The 24950-nt window shown below is 48.1% G+C and overlaps 9 protein-coding genes across 9 annotated transcripts; 6 read left to right on the forward strand and 3 right to left on the reverse strand.

Annotated features, from left to right (window-relative positions):
- Window positions 1-2944: 2944 nt before the first annotated feature.
- Window positions 2945-3975, forward strand: F4817DRAFT_359940 (putative 14-3-3 family protein ArtA; the record flags this gene model as incomplete). The annotated part of the gene is made up of 5 exons (XM_049306217.1): window positions 2945-3005; window positions 3074-3380; window positions 3443-3684; window positions 3739-3809; window positions 3862-3975. 5 exons carry the CDS (start codon window positions 2945-2947, stop codon window positions 3973-3975), a joined length of 795 nt encoding a protein of 264 aa, XP_049157339.1.
- Window positions 3976-4843: 868 nt separating this feature from the next.
- On the reverse strand, window positions 4844-5734 carry F4817DRAFT_317656 (uncharacterized protein; the record flags this gene model as incomplete). The annotated part of the gene is made up of 1 exon (XM_049300832.1): window positions 4844-5734. The coding sequence occupies one exon, from the start codon at window positions 5732-5734 to the stop codon at window positions 4844-4846; it is 891 nt and encodes a 296-aa protein (XP_049157340.1).
- Window positions 5735-6181: 447 nt separating this feature from the next.
- On the reverse strand, window positions 6182-7027 carry F4817DRAFT_343130 (uncharacterized protein). Its single transcript, XM_049303989.1, has 3 exons — window positions 6551-7027; window positions 6392-6452; window positions 6182-6339 (listed from the first exon to the last, which is right to left on the reverse strand). Exons 1-3 carry the CDS (start codon window positions 6931-6933, stop codon window positions 6304-6306), a joined length of 480 nt encoding a protein of 159 aa, XP_049157341.1. The 5' UTR covers window positions 6934-7027; the 3' UTR covers window positions 6182-6303.
- A 215-nt stretch (window positions 7028-7242) lies between these two features.
- F4817DRAFT_343131 (DEAD-domain-containing protein) lies at window positions 7243-10160 on the forward strand. The gene has a single exon (XM_049303990.1). It carries the CDS (start codon window positions 7458-7460, stop codon window positions 9705-9707), a length of 2250 nt encoding a protein of 749 aa, XP_049157342.1. The 5' UTR covers window positions 7243-7457; the 3' UTR covers window positions 9708-10160.
- A 340-nt stretch (window positions 10161-10500) lies between these two features.
- F4817DRAFT_343134 (peptidase family M1-domain-containing protein) lies at window positions 10501-14304 on the forward strand. The gene is made up of 5 exons (XM_049303991.1): window positions 10501-11126; window positions 11192-11575; window positions 11636-12453; window positions 12516-13627; window positions 13680-14304. The coding sequence occupies exons 1-5, from the start codon at window positions 10957-10959 to the stop codon at window positions 14151-14153; spliced, it is 2958 nt and encodes a 985-aa protein (XP_049157343.1). The 5' UTR covers window positions 10501-10956; the 3' UTR covers window positions 14154-14304.
- A 908-nt stretch (window positions 14305-15212) lies between these two features.
- F4817DRAFT_343135 (enolase) lies at window positions 15213-17382 on the forward strand. Its single transcript, XM_049303992.1, has 3 exons — window positions 15213-15736; window positions 15794-15963; window positions 16023-17382. Exons 2-3 carry the CDS (start codon window positions 15840-15842, stop codon window positions 17213-17215), a joined length of 1317 nt encoding a protein of 438 aa, XP_049157344.1. The 5' UTR covers window positions 15213-15736; window positions 15794-15839; the 3' UTR covers window positions 17216-17382.
- Window positions 17383-18840: 1458 nt separating this feature from the next.
- On the forward strand, window positions 18841-20359 carry F4817DRAFT_343141 (40S ribosomal protein S13). The gene is made up of 4 exons (XM_049303993.1): window positions 18841-19150; window positions 19209-19241; window positions 19388-19434; window positions 19494-20359. The coding sequence occupies exons 1-4, from the start codon at window positions 18949-18951 to the stop codon at window positions 19665-19667; spliced, it is 456 nt and encodes a 151-aa protein (XP_049157345.1). The 5' UTR covers window positions 18841-18948; the 3' UTR covers window positions 19668-20359.
- On the reverse strand, window positions 19914-21282 carry F4817DRAFT_171332 (uncharacterized protein). The gene is made up of 3 exons (XM_049298208.1): window positions 20863-21282; window positions 20373-20737; window positions 19914-20174 (listed from the first exon to the last, which is right to left on the reverse strand). The coding sequence occupies exons 1-3, from the start codon at window positions 21031-21033 to the stop codon at window positions 20099-20101; spliced, it is 612 nt and encodes a 203-aa protein (XP_049157346.1). The 5' UTR covers window positions 21034-21282; the 3' UTR covers window positions 19914-20098.
- Window positions 21283-21288: 6 nt separating this feature from the next.
- Window positions 21289-24686, forward strand: F4817DRAFT_171491 (VRR-NUC domain-containing protein). Its single transcript, XM_049298210.1, has 2 exons — window positions 21289-21985; window positions 22041-24686. The coding sequence occupies exons 1-2, from the start codon at window positions 21417-21419 to the stop codon at window positions 24088-24090; spliced, it is 2619 nt and encodes an 872-aa protein (XP_049157347.1). The 5' UTR covers window positions 21289-21416; the 3' UTR covers window positions 24091-24686.
- The last annotated feature ends 264 nt before the right edge of the window (window positions 24687-24950 follow it).

A 24950-nucleotide genomic window follows, 5' to 3' on the forward strand; every position in this document is an offset into this window, starting at 1 on the left:
GAGCGGAACTCTCCTAAGACCGTTCTCTGCCTTAGTGCCTACATAGGGTATAACGTCCATACCTGCTCAGGCCATACATAGCATCATTAGTGATCACTGATCACGCAAAAGTCCAGCGGACCGGAATAGTTTAATTCTTTCCCTCCACCACGCCATCTGTTTAGGGGTTTAGGGTCATCTGATATAACAAAAATTCCGTAGCCTACCTGCTACTGTATGTAAATTTGCCGCGTATCATTATTAAAAGAGGCATGAAAGCCTATGGAAATTCTTCCCTATTTATATTGGCCTTGTATCGTGTTGATGATTTACAAGTTTCACTTCTTAGAAAATCTTACGAGAATAATACGTAGTTTAGACTACTATGCGTATTACCAGCCGTGTCAATACAAATTTTATATTTTCGTCGAGGCTGAGCATGTCGTATTGCATGAAAAAAATATACGCATAATTGATCATAGACAAGTTTTGTTATGCTACCAACATCTAAATTTGGCATGATAACTCTCAGCTATGCCAGACGCGAGAAAAGAATGGGGCTAAGTATCGTGAGGCTCTGGTCTAGCATGATATCTTCTAGGAATCAGAGGAGCATAATGTTTTCACCGGGAGGCGGTTCCTTGTCCCGCAAGGGAAGAATACCTACTTGGCAATGCATGGGTTTCATCCCCCCTCCAAGAAGAAATCAAGTCGGTGACGTTTTTAACAAATCGACCCTTTTCCTTCCCTACTCTTGATTTCCTGGTCAACTTCGCATTGACGATAGTTGAAATGGATTAGACAAATGAGAAGCCAAGTTCTCGTGGTGGCTGGCGCGGGTGTGGCCCCGAATCAGAAAGCAATATGCAGCACTGTGCATATGTATGAGCTATTTGGGCTGCATATGTTGACGTAGGCTGAAATTCTTTCCCCCCTTATCGCCCAGTAGCGGCCGTGGTAATTCGGACAAAGAATGTAATGGCTCGTGCTTCGAGTAGCCTCGAATTATCTAGGTCTCATCTCCCAAGGGTAATTGGCTAACTCGAGTGTAGACCCTTTCTCGGTGACTATTGAGACATTGAACAAGATTAACGAAGGGCCACTTGAATACCCTTTCTATTACGGGTGCCACTGGATAGAGGGGGTACGATAAAAGGGAAGATTATATGAGCAAAATAAAACTTGGATAACCTCATAAATACTTGCCTTAGGTCATCCTATATCATTTGAGGCTTGACAGCTCGTTGGGTGTCTATAAAGAATGCCTCATGTACTGGTACAAGCACGAGACCAAATTTAATTGTTTCTTGAAGTACGTGGGGTACGATTTGATAGTATTGAAACTGACGTAGGAGACCAATGTGGGCAGGGAGGGAAAGGAATCGAACTGCAACCTACATTGCAGCAACAGGGACATTTAAACCTTTCATGAATGACATATGTAATTGGTAACCTTACCTAAGGTAAGTGCATCGGACATATGTAGAATGCACATGACAACCACGTGAGGCGTAACTTCTTCAAATCACAAAGGCATACAAAAAATTGGAAGGTGAAATCAAAATGGAGGAGTCAGGGAGTCAGGAGTGCCTTACCAGCTATCTACGCCTCAATACAAGTACTATCAGGCTTGTGTATATGCAGTTGTACATATATGCAATGTCATGCCCACAACATTATGTAATGTAGTTTATGTACCAAAATATGTACTTCCATATGATAATGATACTAGGTTAGTCAGTCATTAAAAGACGAAAGGACAGAGGTACCGAAATGTTTAGATTTGAGGATGACCCCCTTTCAAGCCTTGTTCTATTGTCAAATGATCCGCTGCCCGCTGCCCGTTGCCAAGTATACAGGCTTATGGCTCTGCTGGTTCAGGTCCAGTTAGGCTTTACAATATAGACGGAACCGGTGCTAGTAGTTGGAATTAGTGGAGGCGTTGTACAGCCCTGGGCAGCCTGGGGGAGAAAAGAGGTATGTAGGTACTTTAGGTTAGGTACTTCAAGTAGGTACAGTACATGTGTGCCTAAGGATTTTAGAATGTACCTGAGGTTACTATTACCTCTTCCCCCCTCCCCACGCGCGCACTGGGCACACCCGCCTCTGAGCCCATCCACCCTCTTTCTCCTAGACTCCTTCACCTCAGGCTCCCTCTGTCTACCAACAAAACCAAACTGCTGCACATCCGCCGACACAAAAACTCTCCCAAAACTTTTTGCATCCCATAAACCTCCCAAATCCAACAACCACCAACTTATTCTATCCTCCGTCTTCGCACTTTCTCTCTAGTGCATCTTCCACTGCAGGTCGTTCCTTGACAACCAAACCTCGAAACAATAAACAGAAGGTACGTTAACCCTTATCCATCCATCTCCTCTCCTTTAAAAAAATCCCCTTTCTTTGCACTTGCGGTCATGTTCCTTGGCCTACCCTGAGTCCCGCCTTGTACTTTCGTCATCGCCCACATCACGACCGCCTCCTTCTTGTCGGCCGTACATACAACAGCAAATTTATCAACCGCCTAATACGACCTGTTCCCTAAATCAATTGATTATTGCGACAACATACACGCCTGTCCGTCTACCTTTACCTTACGCGTTTTCCATTCGCATCCACTGGCGCAAACCCCACCGACTGCGGGGGGTTCGTCTTTGCTTCACCGTCACAACCTTCAAGCCTCTCGATATCCACGGCAAGGTAGCGCGTTCCTCTAGTTTGGGTTGTAAACACTTCCAGTATCGTCCTGGCAACTGTTTACAAACTCCTAGGTCAATAATTGCTGCCTGTTGCCATACAACCCTACATTTCTTTTTTCCCTCTTACTACTATTTTACATTTTACATCTATACTGCATACACTTTTCCCATCACAACCAAAAACAAACACATTATCCAACCGAAACTAGAGCTGACTTAATACATTAATCTAGTTTTCTCGTCTCACCGAGTCTCACACCGTCAAGATGGGTCACGAGGATGCTGTGTATCTTGCCAAGCTGGCCGAGCAGGCTGAGCGCTATGAGGGTATGTGATGCTATGGATGTGGTTGCTGGACCCCGCAGAGTGGCAATACTAACTTTTACCGTTATCAGAGATGGTCGAGAACATGAAGATCGTCGCTTCTGAGGACCGTGATCTTACCGTCGAGGAGCGCAACCTCCTCTCCGTTGCCTACAAGAACGTGATCGGTGCCCGACGTGCCTCGTGGAGAATTGTCACCTCCATCGAGCAGAAGGAAGAGTCCAAGGGCAACTCTTCCCAAGTCGGTCTTATCAAGGAGTACCGACAGAAGATTGAGGCCGAGCTTGCCAAGATTTGTGATGACATCCTCGATGTTTTGGACAAGCACCTTATCCCCTCTGCTAAGTCTGGCGAGTCCAAGGTGTTCTACCACAAGATGTATGTTTTCTTCGGTGCCAGTACCTATCTTAAATCCAGAGATTTCTAACCAACCAAAACAGGAAGGGCGACTACCACCGTTATCTTGCTGAATTCGCCGTTGGTGATCGACGAAAGGAGTCGGCTGACAAGTCGCTTGAGGCGTACAAGGCTGCTACCGAGGTTGCCCAGACCGAGCTGCCCCCCACACACCCCATCCGTCTTGGTCTCGCCCTGAACTTCTCCGTCTTCTACTACGAGATCCTCAACGCTCCCGATCAGGCTTGCCACCTCGCGAAGCAGGCTTTCGACGATGCGATTGCCGGTAAGTACCAGACGTACGAGTTGAAAGTAGCTTGAAGCTAATTTAAATCTATAGAACTTGACACCCTGAGCGAGGAGAGCTACAAGGACTCGACTCTCATCATGCAACTCCTCCGAGACAACCTGGTATGCATTCGTATTTATCAAGTATTAGTTGAATCTGCTAACATAAAATTAGACCCTCTGGACGTCTTCTGAGGCTGAGCCCCCTGCGGAGTCAGCCGCAGCCCCCGCCCAGGAACCGGAGAAAGCCACCGAGACCCCGGCTGAGGAGCCCAAGGCTGCCGAGTAAGAAAAAAGAAAAGCCCACGTCCCTTATTAGTCTCTAGATTTTAAAGGGGTCGATCGAAGTTGGGTGGACTCTGGTGTCTATGGAGTGTTTGCTTGAGAATTCTCTTGCTTGAGATTCTGCATTGATTTGATTTTTTCCCCCTTCACGTGGCAAATGCACAGAGCAAAGACTTGGACGGTTCTCTTTTTCCCGCAGGCAAAAGGGCTAAAGAGCTTTTGGTAGGTCTTTCGCAGAATGCTTGCCCTTTAGACTCTAATGCAAATTCGTCTGAATAAACCCCATACTTTCTACTTGCACAGGCAATATTAATGTTATGAATTCTTCATGAGCAATGGACTTTCGTAGGATCTTCGCAGGATGAAATAAAACTCAGGCAGTAATAGTATCCTCTTAGGCTCGATTGGCCAGTATATGCTAAAACTGCTGATACAAAAAGACCAAGACATACATTTGTGCATATGCATTTATACTATTTATTAATCTGCAAATATCTACATCTTTACTCCCAAGAGTAGTAAGCCTTTCACTGCATGGATAATATCTTACCCTTTTTGATTATACTACTAGCTCGTAAATCATTTGCATCATATCATGCCCGAGTAATCCCACGCCCCTTGAAGTCTCAGCCAGCATAGGCCAGTGTACCAACCCTCTCCTGTCCAGTACTCCTAATGTGCCCTTCGCAAATACACGACTATGGTAAATCACCTTTCCATCGACTTAGATGTAGATGCTCAGGCCACGTGATATACTTTATCTGTTGGGGTAGAAAGGAAAGCGAGCCTATCGGATTGAGTTGTGACGACATCATCTACAACGAATCCATGTCTCATGATAGATACTATATCCCGATGTCTCTTGGCAGCTGCTACCTCCGCGAGCCGCTTGTGCTAGTCCCCGCCGTCGCGGACCCCGACAAAGAGATGCCCCAGTTGAAAGTCCAGTTAAACGAGTACTTCCTACCAGTGCTGCTGCCCAGTCTCTCCCCTGCTGGTGTGACTGCGTCTGCACCTCTTCCCATCGTTAGCGTGATGGCCGCTTCACGAACCGTAGTACTAGCGCTTCTCGCGGGACTGGTGGCAGTAGTAGTAGTAGTAGCTACGACATGATTATCCCCGTCATCGTCGCCGTCGTCATCGTCATCATGATCCTCGGCTGCGGCGAATAAAACCCGGATCCAGAGACTGCAGTCGAGACACTCGACCATCAACACGCCGTCGTCTTCGAACTCTTCCAGGTTGTCCTCGGTAAATGCGTATCCGCGCGCGTTGCCGCACCGGCAGCCGCGGTAGTACACCCCCGTGCGCTCGTCGAATGCCAGGTCATCTAGATCGACCGTCTCGACGCCCGTCTGGAAGGACGAAGAGGTAGATTGAGAGTGCCGCTGGGAGGGCGCCGTGCGCAGAGCCCGGTCGTAGTCTGTGCGCTGCTTGCGGTCTGAGAGGACTGCGTAGGCGTGCTGGATTTGGTCTACGGTGTATGTGATGCGTGGTTGTGATGTCTGTTTAGGACCTGGCTTTGAAGAAGTAGAAGTAGAAGTAGAAGTAGAAGGTGTTGGGGTAGATGTCCTGCTGCCCTGGGGAGTATTGCCACTGGCTGATTTGTCCGGGTGGTGTTTTAGCAACGCGCGGTGATATGCTTGTTTTACGATCTTCTGCTGCTGGGCTATGCCGGCCTGGCCCTCTAGGTGCTTGGGGGTTAGCGACAGGATGTCGTAGAGCGTGGGCTCGGCTGATGTATTGGATATAGGAAGGGCCATGCCGCCGGAATTGGATTCACACAATTTATTTTCTTTTTTTCTTTTTGAGACGGATTAATAGTCAACTATGTCTGGTGGATCTGTTGATCTGGTGCGAGTTTGAAGTCTTATAACTAGCTCATATTAAAAGGTAAGTTCCATTGTTGTAAGTGGCTTATACCAGGATGGGATAGGATAACTTCGTTGGAAACCGGTTTTGAGGAAAAAGTTCAATGGCGCACGTGGTCACGTGAGACTTAGTTAAGGTTTACTAGTAAGCTATAGAACAGCAGAAATAGGAAGGCAGGACTTAAATAGACGATTGAACGAGGGGAATAGAAGGAATGGCGGGAGAGGAGAAACTAATGTCTTCCTGGGAATAGGTTAGGTAGGTACTTACCGTTGTCAAGCCGGCTACATTGTGATACATGTACCTTCTGATATTAGCACCAAATAGGAAGATTGGCCCACGACACGGTAATAATAACTCCTGGATTTCTTGAAATATTTCTCCAATTCTCTTGAATAGGGTAATATATAAATTTTGTACATTTTTCCTTCCCGGCATCGTAAAGTCATGAGATGATTGTTCATCGTGGATATTTGGTCCACCTGTTCTTCCCGATCTATCATTTCTTGTCAGTAACACATACGAGTAGATAGAAATGAATGACTCACCTTTCGCCATTCTCTGACAAGTCTCGGCATACCCAGCATAGCCGTTCTTCTCTTCTCCATCCTGTCCCTCTTGTTAGTATCGAAATCTTATTCAGGAACAGGAAATGTTCCCCGAGGAGCAAAATGCTGGGCAGGGGGAATTGTATAGCCGTGACGTACTTGGCAGCTAGCATTCTTTCGTGCAAGTGACCCTTGACAGATTGTCCAACACCAGTACCACGAACCCTCAAACCGTGCGCAACTCTGTGCCGTATGCGCTCCTCGGTGCCCTTAGACGTGAACGGCAACAACTCCTCTACTCCCTGTTCCCTCGCCAATTTTACGAGTTCTGCTTGCCGCCTCAGGGAGAATTCCGGATCATGCCATTTCCCAGTGACCGGGTGTTTATGCGGCAGGAAAGGGTTCGGCGTAGCACCGTCCTTGATTGTGTTCGTCCTCGTCGAAGCCGGGAGGATCTGGTTCGGGGGGTACTTGGCGAAGAAACGCTGTAGCCGCGGGTGCAGCTGCTTGGCGAGCTCGATATATCTCGTATTTAACGCCATCCCCCCAATCGCAATCAAGACGCTTCTCTTTTGTTGCGATTAAGAATTTAGTAGTTGGGAAGACGTCTTGCTGGTAACGTGAGAGAAGTCGCAAAATCGTATGTAGAGCTCCCAAATTTTGGTTGCGAATGGCCAAAATGACAAGGTTCCTCTATCTCAATTAAATCTCCGATTGGCTCCCGTCGTTAGCGTTAGCGGTTTGGATTCGGTAGTACTTTGCTACACGTACCGGTACCCCCGACACGCCGATGTCAGTGTTTCTACGTATCTCTTTGCCTCCAACTCAGAAATCTGGAAACAAACAAAAACAAAAGCAACTTGCGCACTGCATTATCTTAATCTAAATACAATTGGCAAATTTAATCCTCGTAGTGGTTAAAATACTTTAATCCCTATGATTCTTCGTCATCCGAATCAATATCAAGATTTATCAGCTAACTACCTGTTCCAAACGTTGAAAGTAATTCCAAAGCTTTAGAAAGTCGTTACAAAGACCTATCGTTCTACGTTAAGGCCTTGCGATCATGGGTATGCAGCCGCGAGCCGGGTCGCTAGCCGACACCAACGGAACCAACGGAACCAACGGCATCAATGGAACAAACGGTGAAACGAACAGGCGGAAAGCACCCTTAGATATCGAAGAGATCTTGCGCAAGAAGAAAGAGGCAAATGAAGCTGCCGCGAAACCAAGATTTATCCCTAAAGCCGAGCGTGAGCGCCTAGCAGCAGAGAAACAAAAAGAGGAGGAGGAGAAGCGAAGGCGGAAGGCAGAAGAAGAAGCACGAAATAAGCCTACTGGTAGATCTACAACCGTGTCAGGACTTGATGGACGGCACCCGGATCGTCGCGACAGAAATCATGCACCAGCTGTTCCGACGGGACCTAGGGCTATGCGCCAAACTGGGCACGATAGACGCGATACCAACGACAACGAAAATGGAGATGCACGAGGGAAATCAAAGGGCAAGAAGGGGTCGGCTGGGGAGAAACGAGCGGCACCAGAAGAAACAGAAGCCGCCTCAATACGAGCGCGATATATGGGCCCAGAAATGAACCAATCTACCTTCTCGGCCAAGAAGAAGCGGAGAAGAACAACAGAAAAGAAATTCAATTTCGAATGGGATGCGGAGGAAGACACAACACAGGATCACAATCCCATCTACTCAGAGAGGGCTGAGCCCACCTTCTTCGGAAGAGGAAGGCTGGCCGGGTTTGGTGACGATATGACAGAAGAGAACGCCAAGAAGTACGCCATGTCTCTGATCGAGCGTGATCCTGAAAACGGGGCGCAACGAGCACAAGAGCTACTGGATATGATGCGAAAGGCGAAGGAGAGGGCTAACCGCAACGGCCTAGGGAAGCACTGGTCAGAGAAGAAGCTAGAGGACATGCGCGAACGAGATTGGCGTATCTTCAAAGAAGATTTTGGTATTGCAACCAAGGGTGGACTCATTCCAAATCCAATGCGAAACTGGCAGGAATCGGGTTTACCTCGTCGTCTGTTAGACATCATCAGCAAAGTTGGGTACGACGAGCCGACTCCGGTCCAGCGTGCCGCAATCCCAATTGCTCTACAGGCAAGAGATCTAATCGGTGTAGCTGTCACTGGTTCAGGAAAGACGGCTGCTTTCTTACTACCTCTACTAGTATACATCTCGGAATTACCACCATTAAATGAAATCACCAAGAATGATGGTCCGTACTCATTAATTATAGCCCCAACTCGAGAGTTGGTTCAGCAGATCGAGTCAGAGGCCAAGAAATTCGCTATTCCGCTAGGGTTTACCGTTGTTAGTCTTGTCGGTGGGCATTCACTTGAAGAACAAGCGTTTGCCTTGAGAAACGGTGCTGAAATTATCGTTGCCACACCTGGTCGTCTAGTCGACTGTATCGAACGACGCCTGCTGGTATTGTCCCAATGTTGCTACATCATCATGGATGAAGCCGATCGTATGATTGATATGGGTTTTGAAGAACCAGTCAACAAGATCTTAGACGCGCTCCCCGTCACCAACGAAAAGCCGGACACCGACGCCGCCGAAAACCCGCAACTAATGAGCCGACATCTTGGCGGCAAAGATCGATATCGACAGACAATGATGTACACAGCCACCATGCCGTCAGCTGTCGAGAAGATCGCGAAAAAGTATCTACGTCGGCCTGCTACGGTAACAATAGGAAATGTAGGAGAAGCTGTAGATACGGTCGAGCAACGGGTCGAATTCGTCCCCGGAGAGGACCGTCGCAAGAAGCGCTTACAGGAGATTCTATCATCCAACGAATTTGCACCGCCTATTATCGTGTTCGTCAATATCAAACGCAACTGCGACGCCGTCGCTCGGGAGATCAAGCATATGGGCTTTTCAGCTGTCACACTCCACGGCAGCAAGACCCAGGAACAGCGAGAACAGGCTCTCGCCTCAGTACGCGGCGGCACGACGGACGTCTTGGTCGCGACAGATCTTGCCGGTCGTGGTATCGATGTTCCGGACGTATCACTCGTCGTCAACTTCAACATGGCTTTGAGTATCGAAAGTTACACGCATCGTATCGGTCGTACGGGTCGTGCTGGCAAGAGCGGTGTTGCTATCACATTCTTGGGCAACGAAGATGCGGATGTCATGTATGACCTGCGGCAAATGCTTTCGAAGAGCTCGATATCTAGGGTGCCGGAGGAGCTGCGCCGGCATGAGGCTGCACAGCAGAAACCAAATAAGGGGCCCAAGAAGCTTGAGGAGAAGGGCTTTGGTGGGAAAGGGGGTGGATGGGACTAGAGTTGGTCCATGTTTAGGTACTTACTGTATTTATGTAACCTATCACGAGGATAATATTATGGCTATGGTCGTTACTACCTCACGGCGGTTGTGCTTAAGTGCGTGCCACCTATCTGGCTGGTTTAGCCGTCACTAGAGGAGAGGTTACATATCAAATATCTTGCTTGAAATTACTTAGATATCCGGGTAGGGTAATTTGAATACCTGCACAAGGGACTAAGTTGCTAGTGTTTTTAAGAATGAGCTTGCGTGGATATAGTATTATGTTATATTGTTATTAACTAGATGGGTATTATGAAGCCAAGGCCCCGGAGTATTTATAGATGGTATATCTTGAGAACGAACTATTGGGTGTATACAGGAGAGATTAGTACTGAAGGAGTTTAAGGGGTAGGTGCAGATAAGAGGCATCATGTTGTAAAAGATGCCTAACTTATATGGTTTGTTCTAGACTTTACATAGTTGACATTTCAAATAGCGAACTTGAACCGAGTATCAATAGGTAGCATCGAATGGATGGATTTCTAGTTGGACTCAGTTTCGGTTGTATGGGGATCTACATTCCCTATGTTCTAGAATCACCAATTAAGATGCGACCCTGCATGACATTTTGTTTCCAAAGTCGCAGTCTCGGGGGAAACGGCCGGCTGCAGCGCTACTGATACCAACCAGTTACCTACCAGTTACCTACCAGTTACCGGAGTAGGTAAGTACTCGCTCTGTCGGTATCCAACCCCTGCAACATCCCGCTACACCGCCTGCCCTACGTGGCGTTATTTTTGCGCTTTCAACTTTTTTTTTTCCTTCTTTCCCTCTGCCGCACCAAAATATCCTTGTCCTCTATATTTTTGATACCTTGAGGGCCGATTATCTAAAGAGGGCTCAGTTTGTTAGGTACCTAGCACATGCACATACACAGAAGTTTTGATCTGTTGTTTGTCTACATTAGGTACCTAAGCTGTCTGTCTGGTTATTTGATAATGCACGAATAGGGAATCTCCCTGGCTGCCCCTCACTACGAAGAAGAACTGAAACTGTACTTGGTGGTAGTTATACATATATCCATACCTATTTGTATGTATGTACTTGAGTACCCCTCCATTGTAGTACCTACCTAGGTACCTAACCGCATATAAATTTCCCGGAGTTACTAGACAATCTGCTAATTTGGATTATATTTGACAATTGCATTATATTATATGACAGTTGTATTATATCACCCTCTTTCCCCTTCTCCTTCCTTGCACATATGTCTTTGCGCGCCGCTAGTCGTGTCGACTTCGTCCCTCGAGTCTCAACAGCCACACGGCTTCGATTAAGACCACGTACTCTCCCACGTACTCTTCCGCCAACCGCATCTCAGTGGAGACAAAATCACATCTGGTGCACTCCTGCCTTATCCTCTCCACCTTCCTACCGGTATTCCTAACCTAATTGACCGCTCTTCTAAGCCAATTAGACTCCTAGACTAATGCGGAAGCTAGGCTTAGTCCACGTCTTGGGAATCATTCCTCACTCACTTCTGTCTCACGAACATCTCCTTTCGAGAAGTCTAGAAACACCACTCTCTCGACACCCCTTGTTCGACATTGCTCATACCGGAGACAAAACATGTGTAAGCTTGCTGGAGACATTGACCATACCGGAGGGGCTACCCCGGACCCCACCCAGGGCCGTGAGCTCCTCCCGACCAACGTCATCCCGAGACATTACGATGTCACCTTAGAGCCCAACTTCGAAAAGTTTACCTTCGACGGTAAGGTGCTTATCGACTTCGACGTCCAAGAACATTCCAAGTCTATCTCCCTCCACACCCTCCAGATCGATATCCACAGCGCCAACATCAAATCCGGAGACAGCATTATTAGGTCAGCTTATATCTTTCTAGTTAAGTTAACAAGTACTACCATTCTAACATGTCCGAGCAGCTCATCTTCGGCAATCACGTACGATGAGTCCAAGCAGATCACCAGCATCGAGCTCAATGATGCCATCCCGAAGGGCAAGGCCCAGTTGGAAATCAAGTACTCTGGTCAGCTCAATGACCAGATGGCCGGTTTCTATCGCTCTACCTACAAGAAGCCAGATGGCTCCGAAGGTGTCCTCGCTACCACGCAGATGGAAGCAAACGACTGCCGCCGGGCTTTCCCGTGCTTCGACGAGCCCATGCACAAGGCCAAATTTACTGTCACTCTCATTGCGGATAAGCACCTGACATGTCTCAGCAACATGGACGTCGCGTCCGAATCAGAAGTGCAATCGGAATTCAGTGGATCTACAAAGAAGGCCGTCAAGTTTAACACGACGCCTCTTATGTCGACTTACCTAGTCGCCTTCATCGTGGGCGAATTAAGTTATATCGAGACCAACAAATTCCGTGTCCCAGTTCGAGTGTACGCCCCGGCTAGTTCAGATATCGAACACGGCCGCTTCTCGCTCGAGCTCGCAGCGCGGACTTTGGAGTACTACGAGAAAATATTCGGAGCCGAATTCCCGTTGCCCAAAATGGACATGGTTGCTATCCCCGATTTCGCGGCGGGCGCTATGGAAAACTGGGGTTTGATCACCTACCGTGTTGTCGACCTTATGCTGGATGAGAAGGCCAGTGGCGCGGCAATGAAAGAACGCGTCGCCGAGGTCGTCCAGCATGAGCTAGCACATCAATGGTTCGGCAACTTGGTGACTATGGACTGGTGGGAAGGTCTATGGTTGAACGAAGGGTTTGCGACTCTGATGAGTTGGCTAAGTGAGTTTCCTGTGTCATTCTGGTTAATATGAATGATTAGCTGACAATAATAATCCACTTAGGCTGCAACTACTTTTACCCAGAATGGAAGGTCTGGGAAAATTACGTTACTGACAATCTCCAGAGTGCCTTGGGACTGGACTCGTTGAGGAGCAGCCATCCTATCGAGGTGCCGGTCAAGCGCGCCAGTGAGGTTGACCAGATTTTCGATGCCATTTCATATTCCAAAGGTTCATGTGTTCTTCGTATGATCTCTACATATCTTGGCGAGGAGACTTTCCTGGAGGGTGTCAGAAGATACATTAAGAAGCATGCCTACGGCAACACACAGACAAATGATTTGTGGGCGGCCCTTGAGGATGCCAGCGGCAAACCGGTCCGGGAGATCATGTCCATCTGGACTAAGAATGTAGGCTATCCCGTAGTCCAGGTTACGGAAAACGAGAAGGACAGTTCTATTCGTGTCAAGCAGAATCGATTCCTAAGAACTGGTGACACTAAGCCTGAAGAGGACAAAGTATTATATCCGGTTTTCTTGGGCCTCCGAACGAAGGATGGCGTAGACGACTCATTAACGTTGACGAAGAGGGAAGATGTGTTCAAGGTTAAGAACTTGGACTTCTTCAAGCTGAATGCAAACCATACCAGTATCTACCGTACGTCCTACACACCGGAACGCCTCACAAAACTGGGCCAATCTGCCAAGGATGGGCTGCTAACAGTTGAGGATCGTGCTGGTATGATTGCCGACGCTGGTGCTCTTGCTGTGTCAGGCTACCAGAAGACTTCTGGTGTTTTGAACCTACTAAAAGCGTTTGACACAGAGGAGTCGTTCGTGGTGTGGAGTGAGATCATTGCCAGGGTTGCAACCGTCCAATCTGCGTGGGTCTTCGAGGACTCAGCCGTCAAGGATGGCCTCGAAGCCTTTGTGAAAGAACTTGTTAGTGAGAGAGCTCACAAATTAGGATGGACCTTCTCAGACAAGGATGGCCACGTTGAACAGCAGTTCAAAGCCATGCTGTTCGGCGCAGCTGGAATGGCTGGTGACCAGGAGATCATCGACGCGTCTAAGGAGATGTTCAAGAAATACATGGACGGCGACAGGTCAGCTATCCACCCGAATATCCGAGGAAGCGTTTTCAGCTTAGCTCTCAAGTATGGTGGAAAGGAGCAGGTAGGCTTTATACGTTGAATACTCACCTAACGATTACTAATTCATATTCCAGTACGATGCGCTTGTCGACTTCTTCCGCAAGTCCAGTAACAGCGATGAACGTAACACAGCACTACGATGCATCGGTCGGGCAAAAGACCCGGCCCTAATCAAGCAGACATTAGACTTCGTCCTCAGCGGCGAAATCAAGAGCCAGGATCTATACCTTCCAGCAAGCGGACTCCGCAGCCATGCCGAGGGTATCGAGGCGCTCTTTAGCTGGCTAACTGAGAAATGGCCAGAAATATCTAAGCGACTTAGCGGAAACGCGCCTATCCTGGGTTCGATGGTTACCATCTGTACATCTAGCTTTGCAAAGGCGGATCAACTCCAGAAAGTGGAGGAATTCTTCAAGGACATTGACACTAAGAACTTTGCCCAGCCCCTTGCTCAAAGCAAGGATGCCATTCGCAGCAAGATTGCATGGCTGGAGCGTGACCGTGACGATGTCGCGAAATGGGTTAAGGAAAACGGATACAGTTCGTGAGCGATGAATCGACATGATATTCTCGTACGGGTTTAGAGGGTATTTGCTAGGTATGTGTTTAGAGGAGAAGCACGAGAGATACCCGTAGAAAAGGATAGAAAAGCAATCGCCAATCATAAGAAGTAAACAAGCATTATATTTATTCCCCCCCTTTTCCTTATAAGCTAATGTGTAGACTTGCTTGTTCGTCTATGCATAGTATGTATAAAGGGCCTTAAGTATACCCAGGAATATAAGTACCTGGTAAGTAGCATGTGAAACTTCGGTTGTTTCCGTATATAGGTACGTATTAATAACCCCCTTTTTATTTGTCATGAATAAGTATTACCCTCGTGTTCTTATTAAGGTCGCTAACATTGAACAACTACATATAGCCTTAGTATAGAATTAGAAGAGGGTTGTCTAAAGTTGTTACATAATAACCTTTAGTCAGTGCTGTGATGGTCAATAGTATACCTTACCTAAGGTATTGACATGAAGTATTGATTAATCTAAATCTAGCCCCTCTTCCCAACAGAGCTTGCGAGGCAGGCGAGGCAACCAAAATAGGGGCAGAACTAGAGCAACTTGTAGAGCAACTTGTAGAGCCCCTACCCTTGCAAAGTAGCCAAGTAGGTTAGAGCTTTCTAAGCTCTTACTGCAGGTGTCCTAGACGTTGTGTCGGGCCGGTAAGGGGGCCAATAGACCTACTAGCCAACAATTTTAGTTTTTACAATATCATATCAATTTCCAGCCATGGCCACTGATGATATGTGATGTTAGAATGATGTTGTATTGGTAAAGATTGGTGGAAATCTTATATATGCAGTTATGCGATTGCACCTTCCTACACCACCATAGGAGGTAGCCACGGAGTAATTTGAGGTACTTTCTGTGAGGGTACTTCTGTAGCCAAGTAAGCTTGGCAGGTAAGACATGTATCTATGGTGCAGTTTCGATGCAAGTATTGTGGTACACAGTCAGAACAGTGGCCCCTCCCCTCCTCCCCTCCTCCCTCCGATGTCATCCTGATCATTGATGAGGTCCGTCGCCGGACCCCGCCAATTGCTAAGTCCAATTGTAAGTCGTGCCATTCCGTTTGTTCACTCACGTTGTCCGTCCAGCCCACGCTGCAGCAGCCCACTTACATCAAACGGAGGTGTTACTAGGTACCTACCTATGTACCTCTAACATTTCTTGCCTTATTGAAACTCAACTTTTTTTCTTTCTTTTCCCTTCTACTACTTCTTCATCAATTCACCTTGTTACACCAAGTCCTACCTTATACCCTTTGAAAATAGTAAGTTTACAAGCTTCATTCTCTCAGCCTGTTGTGAATTTGTTCACGCGCCAATGCCAATGCAAATGCCAATATCCCAATTTCTTCTATTGATGACATCTTGAGCTACCCCGCCATCCCGCCATCCCACCATCCTCCTCCTCCCCCCTCCACTTCTAACGACCCCTACATTTTTCTTCTATCAATACCTACTCAACTCTTGAGGCATATATCTACTTTTTCGGATTGAGTCGCTCATCAAGGTTCCTACTGAGCGAATTTCCTGTCAACGTATTTCTTTTTATTAATTACTTAGACCCTCGCTGTATTTCTTCCCAAGTTTTTTCCAACTTTCAACCCTTCGTAGCTAACTAACTCAACGGTTTTCCCTAGTTCCCAACCTATATTCGCTATATTCGGACATCAAGATGGCCATCAAGAAGATCCATGCCCGCTCGGTCTACGACTCTCGAGGCAACCCTACCGTAGAGGTAGATGTTGTCACCGAGACTGGTCTTCACCGCGCTATCGTTCCTTCTGGAGCTTCCACCGGTTCGTGCCATTATAACGAATTCTCTCAAGATATCTTGCGGACTAACACGGTATAATAGGTCAGCACGAAGCCTGCGAGCTCCGTGATGGTGACAAGAGCAAGTGGGGTGGCAAGGGTGTTACCAAAGCCGTCGAGAACGTCAACAGCATTATCGCCCCCGCTGTCATCAAGGAGGGTCTTGATGTGAAGGACCAGAGCTCGGTTGACAAGTTCCTAAACAGCCTCGACGGAACACCGAACAAGACGAAGCTTGGTGCCAACGCTATCTTGGGTGTCAGTCTTGCCATTGCTAAGGCTGGTGCTGCTGAGAAGAACGTGCCTCTGTACGCTCACGTCTCGGATCTTGCTGGCACTAAGAAGCCCTACGTCCTGCCCGTTCCCTTCCTGAACGTGTTGAACGGCGGTTCTCACGCCGGTGGCCGTCTGGCTTTCCAGGAATTCATGATTGTCCCTTCCAAGGCCCCTACCTTCTCCGAGGCCCTACGCCAAGGTGCTGAGGTCTACCAGAAGCTTAAGGTTCTTGCCAAGAAGAATTACGGCCAATCTGCAGGCAACGTCGGTGACGAGGGTGGTGTTGCTCCCGATATTCAGACTGCCGTCGAGGCTCTTGACCTCATTACTGAGGCCATCGAGCAGGCTGGCTACACAGGCAAGGTAAACATCGCTCTGGATGTAGCTTCCAGCGAGTTCTACAAGGAGGATGTCAAGAAGTACGACCTGGACTTCAAGAACCCTGATAGCGACCCCACCAAGTGGATCACCTACGAGGAACTTGCTGCCCTGTACAGCGACCTCGTCAAGAAGTATCCCATTGTCAGCATTGAGGACCCCTTCGCAGAGGACGACTGGGAGGCGTGGAGCTACTTCTACAAGACCCAAGACATCCAGATCGTCGCTGACGACCTGACTGTCACCAACCCTATCCGCATCAAGAAGGCTATTGAGCTTAAGGCCGCCAACTCTCTACTCTTAAAGGTCAACCAGATCGGAACTCTAACCGAGTCCATCCAGGCTGCTAAGGACTCTTACGCTGACGGATGGGGTGTGATGGTTTCTCACCGATCTGGTGAGACCGAGGATGTCACCATTGCCGACATTGTCGTCGGTATCCGAGCTGGCCAGATCAAGACTGGTGCCCCCGCTCGATCTGAGCGTCTCGCCAAGCTCAACCAGATCCTCCGCATCGAGGAAGAACTCGGAGACAACGCCATCTACGCTGGCGAGAACTTCCGCAAGGCTGTCAACCTATAAATAGACAGGAACTCGGAAATCCCATACACACATAATGCGTTACGATAGGAATGACTGGGGGCGGGTGAGCTCGGGTAAAAACGGTCACCTATTATTTTAGCTACCTAGTTAGTAAATTCAAATGAAATGTCTGAACAATTTGGTTCGAGTTCGTCTCGTCTTGGAGTATATGCTTATTTTCGGTGTCTCCTAGCTGCAGCCATGCGGCCGAAGCCGAACTCTCGGCATTAGAACGTGAACTATTCGGGTGTCTACGCTAATTCTCCGGCTGCATATTGCGGCTTACGAACATGGCATTCCTTCGTATTCTAAGGACGAAAGTAGTCCGGTTCTAGTAGGGGAGAACGGAATGTTTGACATTTAGGATTTAGGGAATGGCTACAGTTTTCGTATGATATGGTCGTAAATATGTACGGGCTATTAATAACCTATTCACATAGAGTAATATAATAAGAGAAAGATTAGAGTATGGCATTCGTCTTAGTCGACTGTTATGGACGGCCTAGTAAGTTTAATTAATATTAACCTTTTGGTGAAAAGCTGTAATAATCTCCAAGGGCTGTTTATTCTAGCTCCGACTTCATACTTGACAATACTTCTCTATGATAGAGGGAAGGGTACTAGGTAGATCCTACCTCTACATATCGTTCTAAATGTATCAACTTAGCTACAGTATATGGTAATTACCTACCTAGGTAAGTGGCAACTCAACAAGCTACAGGGTGGAAGTATTCGTATATTGACGTGTGGGTGGATAGAGCAATATGGCCAAATCAAAGACTTGCCGGTTTTCTTGAATGGCATGATATTCTATTGTTATGACTCTATGTCTTTCTATGATGACGACTGGCACGGCATGATACGAGATAGATAAATCTATACATAGCGGAGACATGGTACTACATAAGTGGGTGATCAGGCAATGAATCACGGAATGCGTCGATGTAGACAGTAATGACGCATAATCATTCGATATCATTAGAAAGGAGCTAATCTAGTCCTAGGAGTCGCTCTATCTCGTTTGACAGCGATCCCATTTGATATCCTCGTAGATGCAACTACCGCTATACGTATACTCTGAATTACCTGCCCATGATGTTAGTTGAGCTTCGATTGCTAACGTGATTCATGTAGAAAAAGCGAAAAGCGATCAATCCATCTCTGTCAGAAGTCCGTTGAATACATTTCAGACCCGAGGGCCCGATGATATAAGAGGTACCAGAAAATAATATGAAATAGTTGTGTGTATCATCATGAGAAAGGGAGGCGGAATCGAAAGTAGAGGAGGGTTGGAAAAGGGAAAAGCTTACCTGTATGATGGATTGCGACGTAGAAAAAGCTACTTTACACGGCTGGTCTATGAAGAATAAATTCAAGTTCTAACCTCGAGATACACGAATAAGTGCCTCTGCCGAGTCAAGTTGCGAATGGTAATCATTGTTGTTGACCAAGAAGGAAAAAAAAGGTGGGAAGTGAAGAAGCTACGAAAATTTGTCTTGGTCTGGACTAGGCACTAGCAAACCCGGCAAATCTTCGGGGTAACATACCTGAAAAAAAGAAAAAGTGGGTTCTATGCATTGACCACCGGAGGGCAACAGAAGCCGACACACAATTTCACCCAGCATCTTTTCAAAAATTAAATCCTCCAAAAACTTCACTCACGATCTCCACGATCTCCAACTACCTCAGACAATTCCGACAACCACCACAAGTCGACAAACACATCCGCCAAAATGGGTCGTCTTCACTCCAGGGGAAAGGGTATCTCCGCTTCTGCGATCCCCTACTCGCGCAACCCGCCCGCGTGGCTCAAGACTACTCCCGCCCAGGTCGAGGAGCAGATCTGCCGTCTCGCCCGTAAGGGTGCTTCCCCCTCTCAGATCGGTGTCGTTCTCCGTGACTCCCACGGAATCACCCAGGTCCGCTTTGTTACCGGTATGGAATAGATTATCTCAATCAGTCCCGTTTGACAATAGCTAATCCCGAAATCTAGGTAACAAGATCCTCCGCATCCTCAAGTCCAATGGTACGACATGAATGAATGATCCCTCCCCTCGAAGCCAGCGAAATGCTGCGCAGTCCAACAATCTGAATATCATGAGTGTTCCTGGAACGCCGTGGTATATAACAATGCCGCTGTTGGTCAAGGCTGACAGTGCGATCTTCATATAGGCCTCGCCCCCGAGATTCCTGAGGATCTGTACATGTTGATCAAGAAGGTGAGTCAACTCGTTTGCAAGAAAGACCATTTTGGAATGCTAACGATAATACCCGGTAGGCCGTCTCCGTCCGAAAGCACCTAGAGCGCAACCGCAAGGACAAGGACGCCAAGTTCCGCCTGATTCTGATCGAGTCCCGAATCCACCGTCTCGCCCGTTACTACAAGACCGTCGGTGTCCTACCCCCGACCTGGAAGTACGAGAGCGCCACGGCCAGCACCATCGTCGCATAAGCGTAAGCAACGAGCGCGCGCGCGGAGGATGATTTGCATGTGGAATGCCTGGTCTGGTCATGGAGTTCGCGTGGAAAACGGAATTGCTTTTCGGGCAGCCACAAAAGTGATGAGTGCCTGATTATTCTACTAGTTGCCTGAGAAAGGTGATGAATAAACAATTACACAAGAGATCAATACGAGTCTCGTGAAGAACAAGAGTATTAGTTATTTGCTTGATCCCTAGTGCTTTCGGTGAATCTAGATCCTGCAATGTCCTAGCGAGTCTATATTAGTCCTCCTAATAGTAATCGTTCGTTTCTAAAGTAATGGTATCATCGTGAAAGACGAAATCTATAATGCGGAATCTGTAATGACATAATTGATTCTTTTCCCTCTCCCGGAACTCCATTCTCATGCTTGCTTGCCTACTACCTGGCTTAACCTTACCCTCACTGTGTTGTCGACTCGAGCTCCTTGGAGCGCTGGAGCAAGTACTCGCCCAGAGCGCGCAGGGGATCCTTGGGTCTGTGAACGTAAACGTAACATTAGCATCCGTACCGTCACAATCCACAATTGCACAATCCCCAAACCAAGTAGGTAGGCTTCTAAGCAATCCTCCACGCAAGTAAATAGACAGACATAGACAGACAGACAGACACATAGCAAATCCTAGCCCCAATCCTCAATAACAATCAAACGTAAAACTGAAGTCTTAAAACTTACTGCTCCTTGGCAATCAACTTCATGCCGTCCAGCAACGGGCCCGTGACCTTGGAGTTGAGGTACTGGCGGACGGGGGCGCCGTGGGGCGGGGCCTCGGCGGGCATGGTGAAGCCCGGGTCCGGGTGCTGGGAGGCGGCGCGCGAGGAGGAATTGGCTTCTTGCTGGCCGTTGGTTGCGCGGAGGGGCGTGCCGGTGCGGGCGGGGGGTGCGGTGGTGGTGGTGGTAGTGGTGGTAGTGGTGGCGGCGGCTGGGCTGGGGCTTGGTGCGTTGGAGGGCGTTGTTGCGGGCGCGGGTGCGGGTGCGGGTGCGGTTGTGGTTGTGGGTGCGGCGTTGGTTGTGGTGGTTGTGGTGGTGGGGGCTGGGGACTGGAGGGGGAGAGAGGGTTGGTTAGTTGATGGATGGATAATATATCAATTGGTAGTTTGATTTGGTTTGGTTTGGGAGGGAAGTGTTTTGTGCGTTAGGCAGACATGGAGCTTGGACTACGTACTGCTGCTTGCTCGGTGCTGGGAGCGGGAGGTGGTTGCTCAATGGTCATAGCTGCTGCGTCTCCGGCGAGAGATGATGTTGTTGGTGGTGGTGTCGTTGTGTCGGGTGCCAGGGCTGGTTGCCCGTAGACGTGAGGTACTGGAACGGGTGTCTGGCGGATCTCGTCGGCCATGTTTACAGCGGGTTACTGTTACTGTTGCAGCTGTAAAAAGGAATAATTGTTGGGGTGATGGTGATGGTGATGGTTGATGGTTCGTGGGGAATTTGAGCTTGAGATGTGGAAATCTGGATATGCGTATGGGGATGGGGATGTACCTATCCTATAGAGGTACAATATATGTCGCATCTCCTAAGCAGTAAGAGCCGTACTGATGCATAGGAGGTACTTTCTCTGTACAACCCTTGATCCCGTGATCACGCGTTCCCACTCTAGTTCCCTGCGCTAAGGGAAAAGGGAATCCGCGTCCCGCCACGCGTTTCATTGTATGAAGTCATCTTTTGTCTTTTTCTCTCTGCAACTTCATCCAACATGCATCGCCTGTGGGGTGAGCGATAATGGACGCTTTTCTTATTCGGAGATCACCCCAATTGAAAGATAGACATGCCCATGCGACGGATGAGCCGCCTTCTAAGAGGGTTAAGAGGGTTAAGAGGGATGAGAGTCACGTGGGCGCTGAGGGTTCAGATGAAGACCTTCGGCCTGGGAGTCCACTGTTGAAGCGTTTGCCGGTGGTGCGGCGAGTAGATACTCTGGCTTCGGAGCTTGGTGATGACGATACCCCGCAGAATTCGGAGGCAGAGGCAGAGGCAGAGGCAGAGGTAGATGCAGAAGCTGACGTACCGAGGCGGACTGCCATTGAGGATTCACTGCCCGAGACCAAGTCTGGAAAAGAAGCCTTGGAAGAATATGAAAATTTCAGAGCGTCACAAGACGATGGGGGCTCTGCATCTGCTGCGTCGAGATTAGATTCGAGGAAGTGGGTGAGAGGTAAGACGTCACTCTATGTTGATGCTTTTAACCTCGCTCTTGGCACGGTTCTCGATGAGGAATCTCATTTATTCGATGACAAGGAAATGTATATTTTTGGCCAATGGAATAAGCTAAGCTATGACGCCCAATTCCTGTATGTGACTTACGAGGCTCATTCTTCTATTATCTATTCTGACCTAGAATTGCAGATACGTGCGGCTATTCCTCAGGAAGACTGCATCGTGGCACCGTATCGCTCGTCTACGTTATCACGATGATATTTCAGATACCGAGGCAGCCGTTAGTGAATTACAGGAGAACCGGGATTTACCAACCAGTTCTTCCGGTCCTGACCCTGCCTTTATATCCACGAACCCGGAACCTGATTCTTTGGCTCAAGATCAATATTTGTTTAGTGACAATTTCACTTTTGCAGATACATCAGAGCAGTATATTACCAGTGTCGAAGAAGCTGTGGAACTCCTAAGCTTAGATGAGGTCAAAGCCTTGGCTAAAGAGGCCAAGGTGCAAGGCAAGAATAAGGCCGAGCTTGCAAGATCTATCTGCAGAATGAGCAATCAACAAGCAGGCCTCTTTTCGTTAGGCCTTAGCCGGTCTAGCACTATTGCGTCCGTCGACTCGCCAGGACGTGATACACCAGAGGTAGACACTCCAGCCCCAGATCCTAGTGAAGATTCCAACAGGAGAAAGCATTTCTTGGATAAAATCTCAGCTATAGCTGGGCCTTGTATAAGGCTTTCCTTACCCGTTTTTAAATTATTCGAGAGGGTTCACCTAGTCTTTTATAGGTCTACCGAATGGACAGAGAAGTCTCTGACCACGATTATTCTTGCGAAGATATCAAAACGCAACTTCCCCAAATACATCGTCAGCAGATCTGCAAATATTTTCAACTCGAGGGCTCAGTTGTTGGAATTCGAGACAGCTATGAGGAATGAATACGCCGTTGACAATATTTTGGAGTTTAATGGACCCGCCACAGAGGTGGCCTTTCGAAAGGTAATAGAGATTTTTGAGAAAATATATCCGAGATGGAAGACTCTTCTTCGGGAAGAGCAGGAGAAAGAGGAGAGAGTCTATGAATCTGGAGAAGGCGCTTACTTGAGGAGGCTCAATCCTGCTCATCCATACACTCGAATCGTTCATAAAGCAGCCCACGTTTTTGGCCGGTTGAAAGAACACCAGCGAGAACATGCACTTCTGACCGAGTTACTTGGCCAGCGCCTATTCCACTTGGCTCGCCGGGGCTCTTGGTATCAGCGAAAGGCTCTACTAGAGGAGCATTACATGTATGCTCTAGAGACCGATCCTACCTATAAGGATTCGGACCTGCAGAAAAAGCATTGGAAGCGCATTGCAGCGACTACCTGCGAAACTGCCTTGGAGGATCGAGATTGCCATATGATCTATCATTATGATATACAGAAAAGGTTGGTTAAACTTGAGAAGCAGCTCAAAATTCCGAAACGTTTACAACATGATTTCGGTCACGTCCGACTGCAGAAACCTGAAGAGCATTTTGTCGAAGGAATTCAGCTGAAAAAGGACGATGTACTAGGCAAGAAGGGGAGGGGTGCGAGTACTAAAACTATATGGGTAGACGAGGCTGAGGGCGGAGGCGAGTGTAGCGTGGAAGCCATGTGTTTGAGTTGGTACAGGGACCAGGGCTGGAAAGGCTATCATGCCGAAGGAGGTATCGTAAGGACACTCTTCGCGTACCTCTTTTTCGATATACTCTTCCTCTACATACCGAACGTCTTTCAGACCGAGTACCAGACGTGCCCGCTGGATCTGCACACCGACGCCTTCTACCCCACCAGAGCGTCTGAGATCAATCACCGCCTGGTCGAGATCGCAAACGGTGATGCGGTGAAGCTGGTCAAGGAGGTCGACCGGCGGGAACGCGATAATCGTACTTGTGTCGTCGGGCTCAACTGGGATTACGAGCTGGAGGACCTCCTCGAATTGGCTAGCTGCTTCGACGGGGCAGCACTAGCCGCCATATGCAAGGTCATAGCACAGGAATATGGCCAGAGAGGTGGTGGCATACCAGACTTGATCCTCTGGAGAGCAGAACCGAGCAAGGAAGTGATGTTCGCCGAGGTTAAGAGCGCCAATGATCGTCTCAGTGATACGCAGAGGCTGTGGATTCACGTCCTTACCGGCGCTGGCGTAAGGGTGGCTCTATGCAATGCCGTGGCAAAGGAAGTCAGGGAGGTCAATAAAGATGAAAGATGACAGAAGCCAGTAAAATGAAGGCGCAAACGAAAACAGAAGAGATAGAGGTTAGATCTCTCTCCACGATGGTTTTATTAGTGGCGCGTTGGTGGCGTTCACGCGTGGGGGATGCGAGCATGTACGGGGCAGTCTGTATGTATGCCCTAGATGCAGCTTCAGAATCATGCGAGACTTACATGAGACGCAAGCCAGGGAAGAGATGATTTACTACCGACACATTCCGATTAGCTAGTGTGTTGTCCCATCCAGAGATCGCGGTAAAACGACAGGACGAATCAGCATTATCGCAAGAGTAGCCACCGTCAGGAATAGGTAGCTACCTACTCAAGAATATGACCTGTGCCATCTACTCATGACTCTCGTCTGCGAAATTTCTTAATTAGCTGGTCTCGTTGACAGTGTCAAAACAAATCGGAAATATTTCACCTTCACCTCTATCTACTTACAGCCTCTCTCACAAAATGGCGGTCAATAACCCACGAAGCGGAGCCCTGCGACTCGAATGCATGTATTGAATGCCAATGTGGATACTCGAGTAGCCGAAAGAAGCGCGAAGTACATCACGATGCGTCGATATATGTACTCATCATACGCCTCAAGGTAAGATGTACTTGTTCTAATAGGTGTGTCCTTAGGTGTATATCCTAACCCCTTTAAATTTTTGGTAACGACACCACAATTGTTACCAGCTCCGGGTATTCGTTCTCGAGAGCGAAGAAAGACGATGTAAGTGCCCTTCTACCGGTGGCAAATGTAATATACACGCAATAGTCAATAGCTAGAATAGAATTATACGCACGTATACCTGCCAATACCTCAGCTCAAGAAATCTTACGCGTAAGAATAACTGCCGTGATAGT

The sequence above is a fragment of the Daldinia loculata genome, assembly GCF_022478755.1.
Source record: "Daldinia loculata strain CBS 113971 unplaced genomic scaffold F4817scaffold_38, whole genome shotgun sequence".
Classification (NCBI taxonomy): Eukaryota; Fungi; Ascomycota; class Sordariomycetes; order Xylariales; family Hypoxylaceae; genus Daldinia; species Daldinia loculata.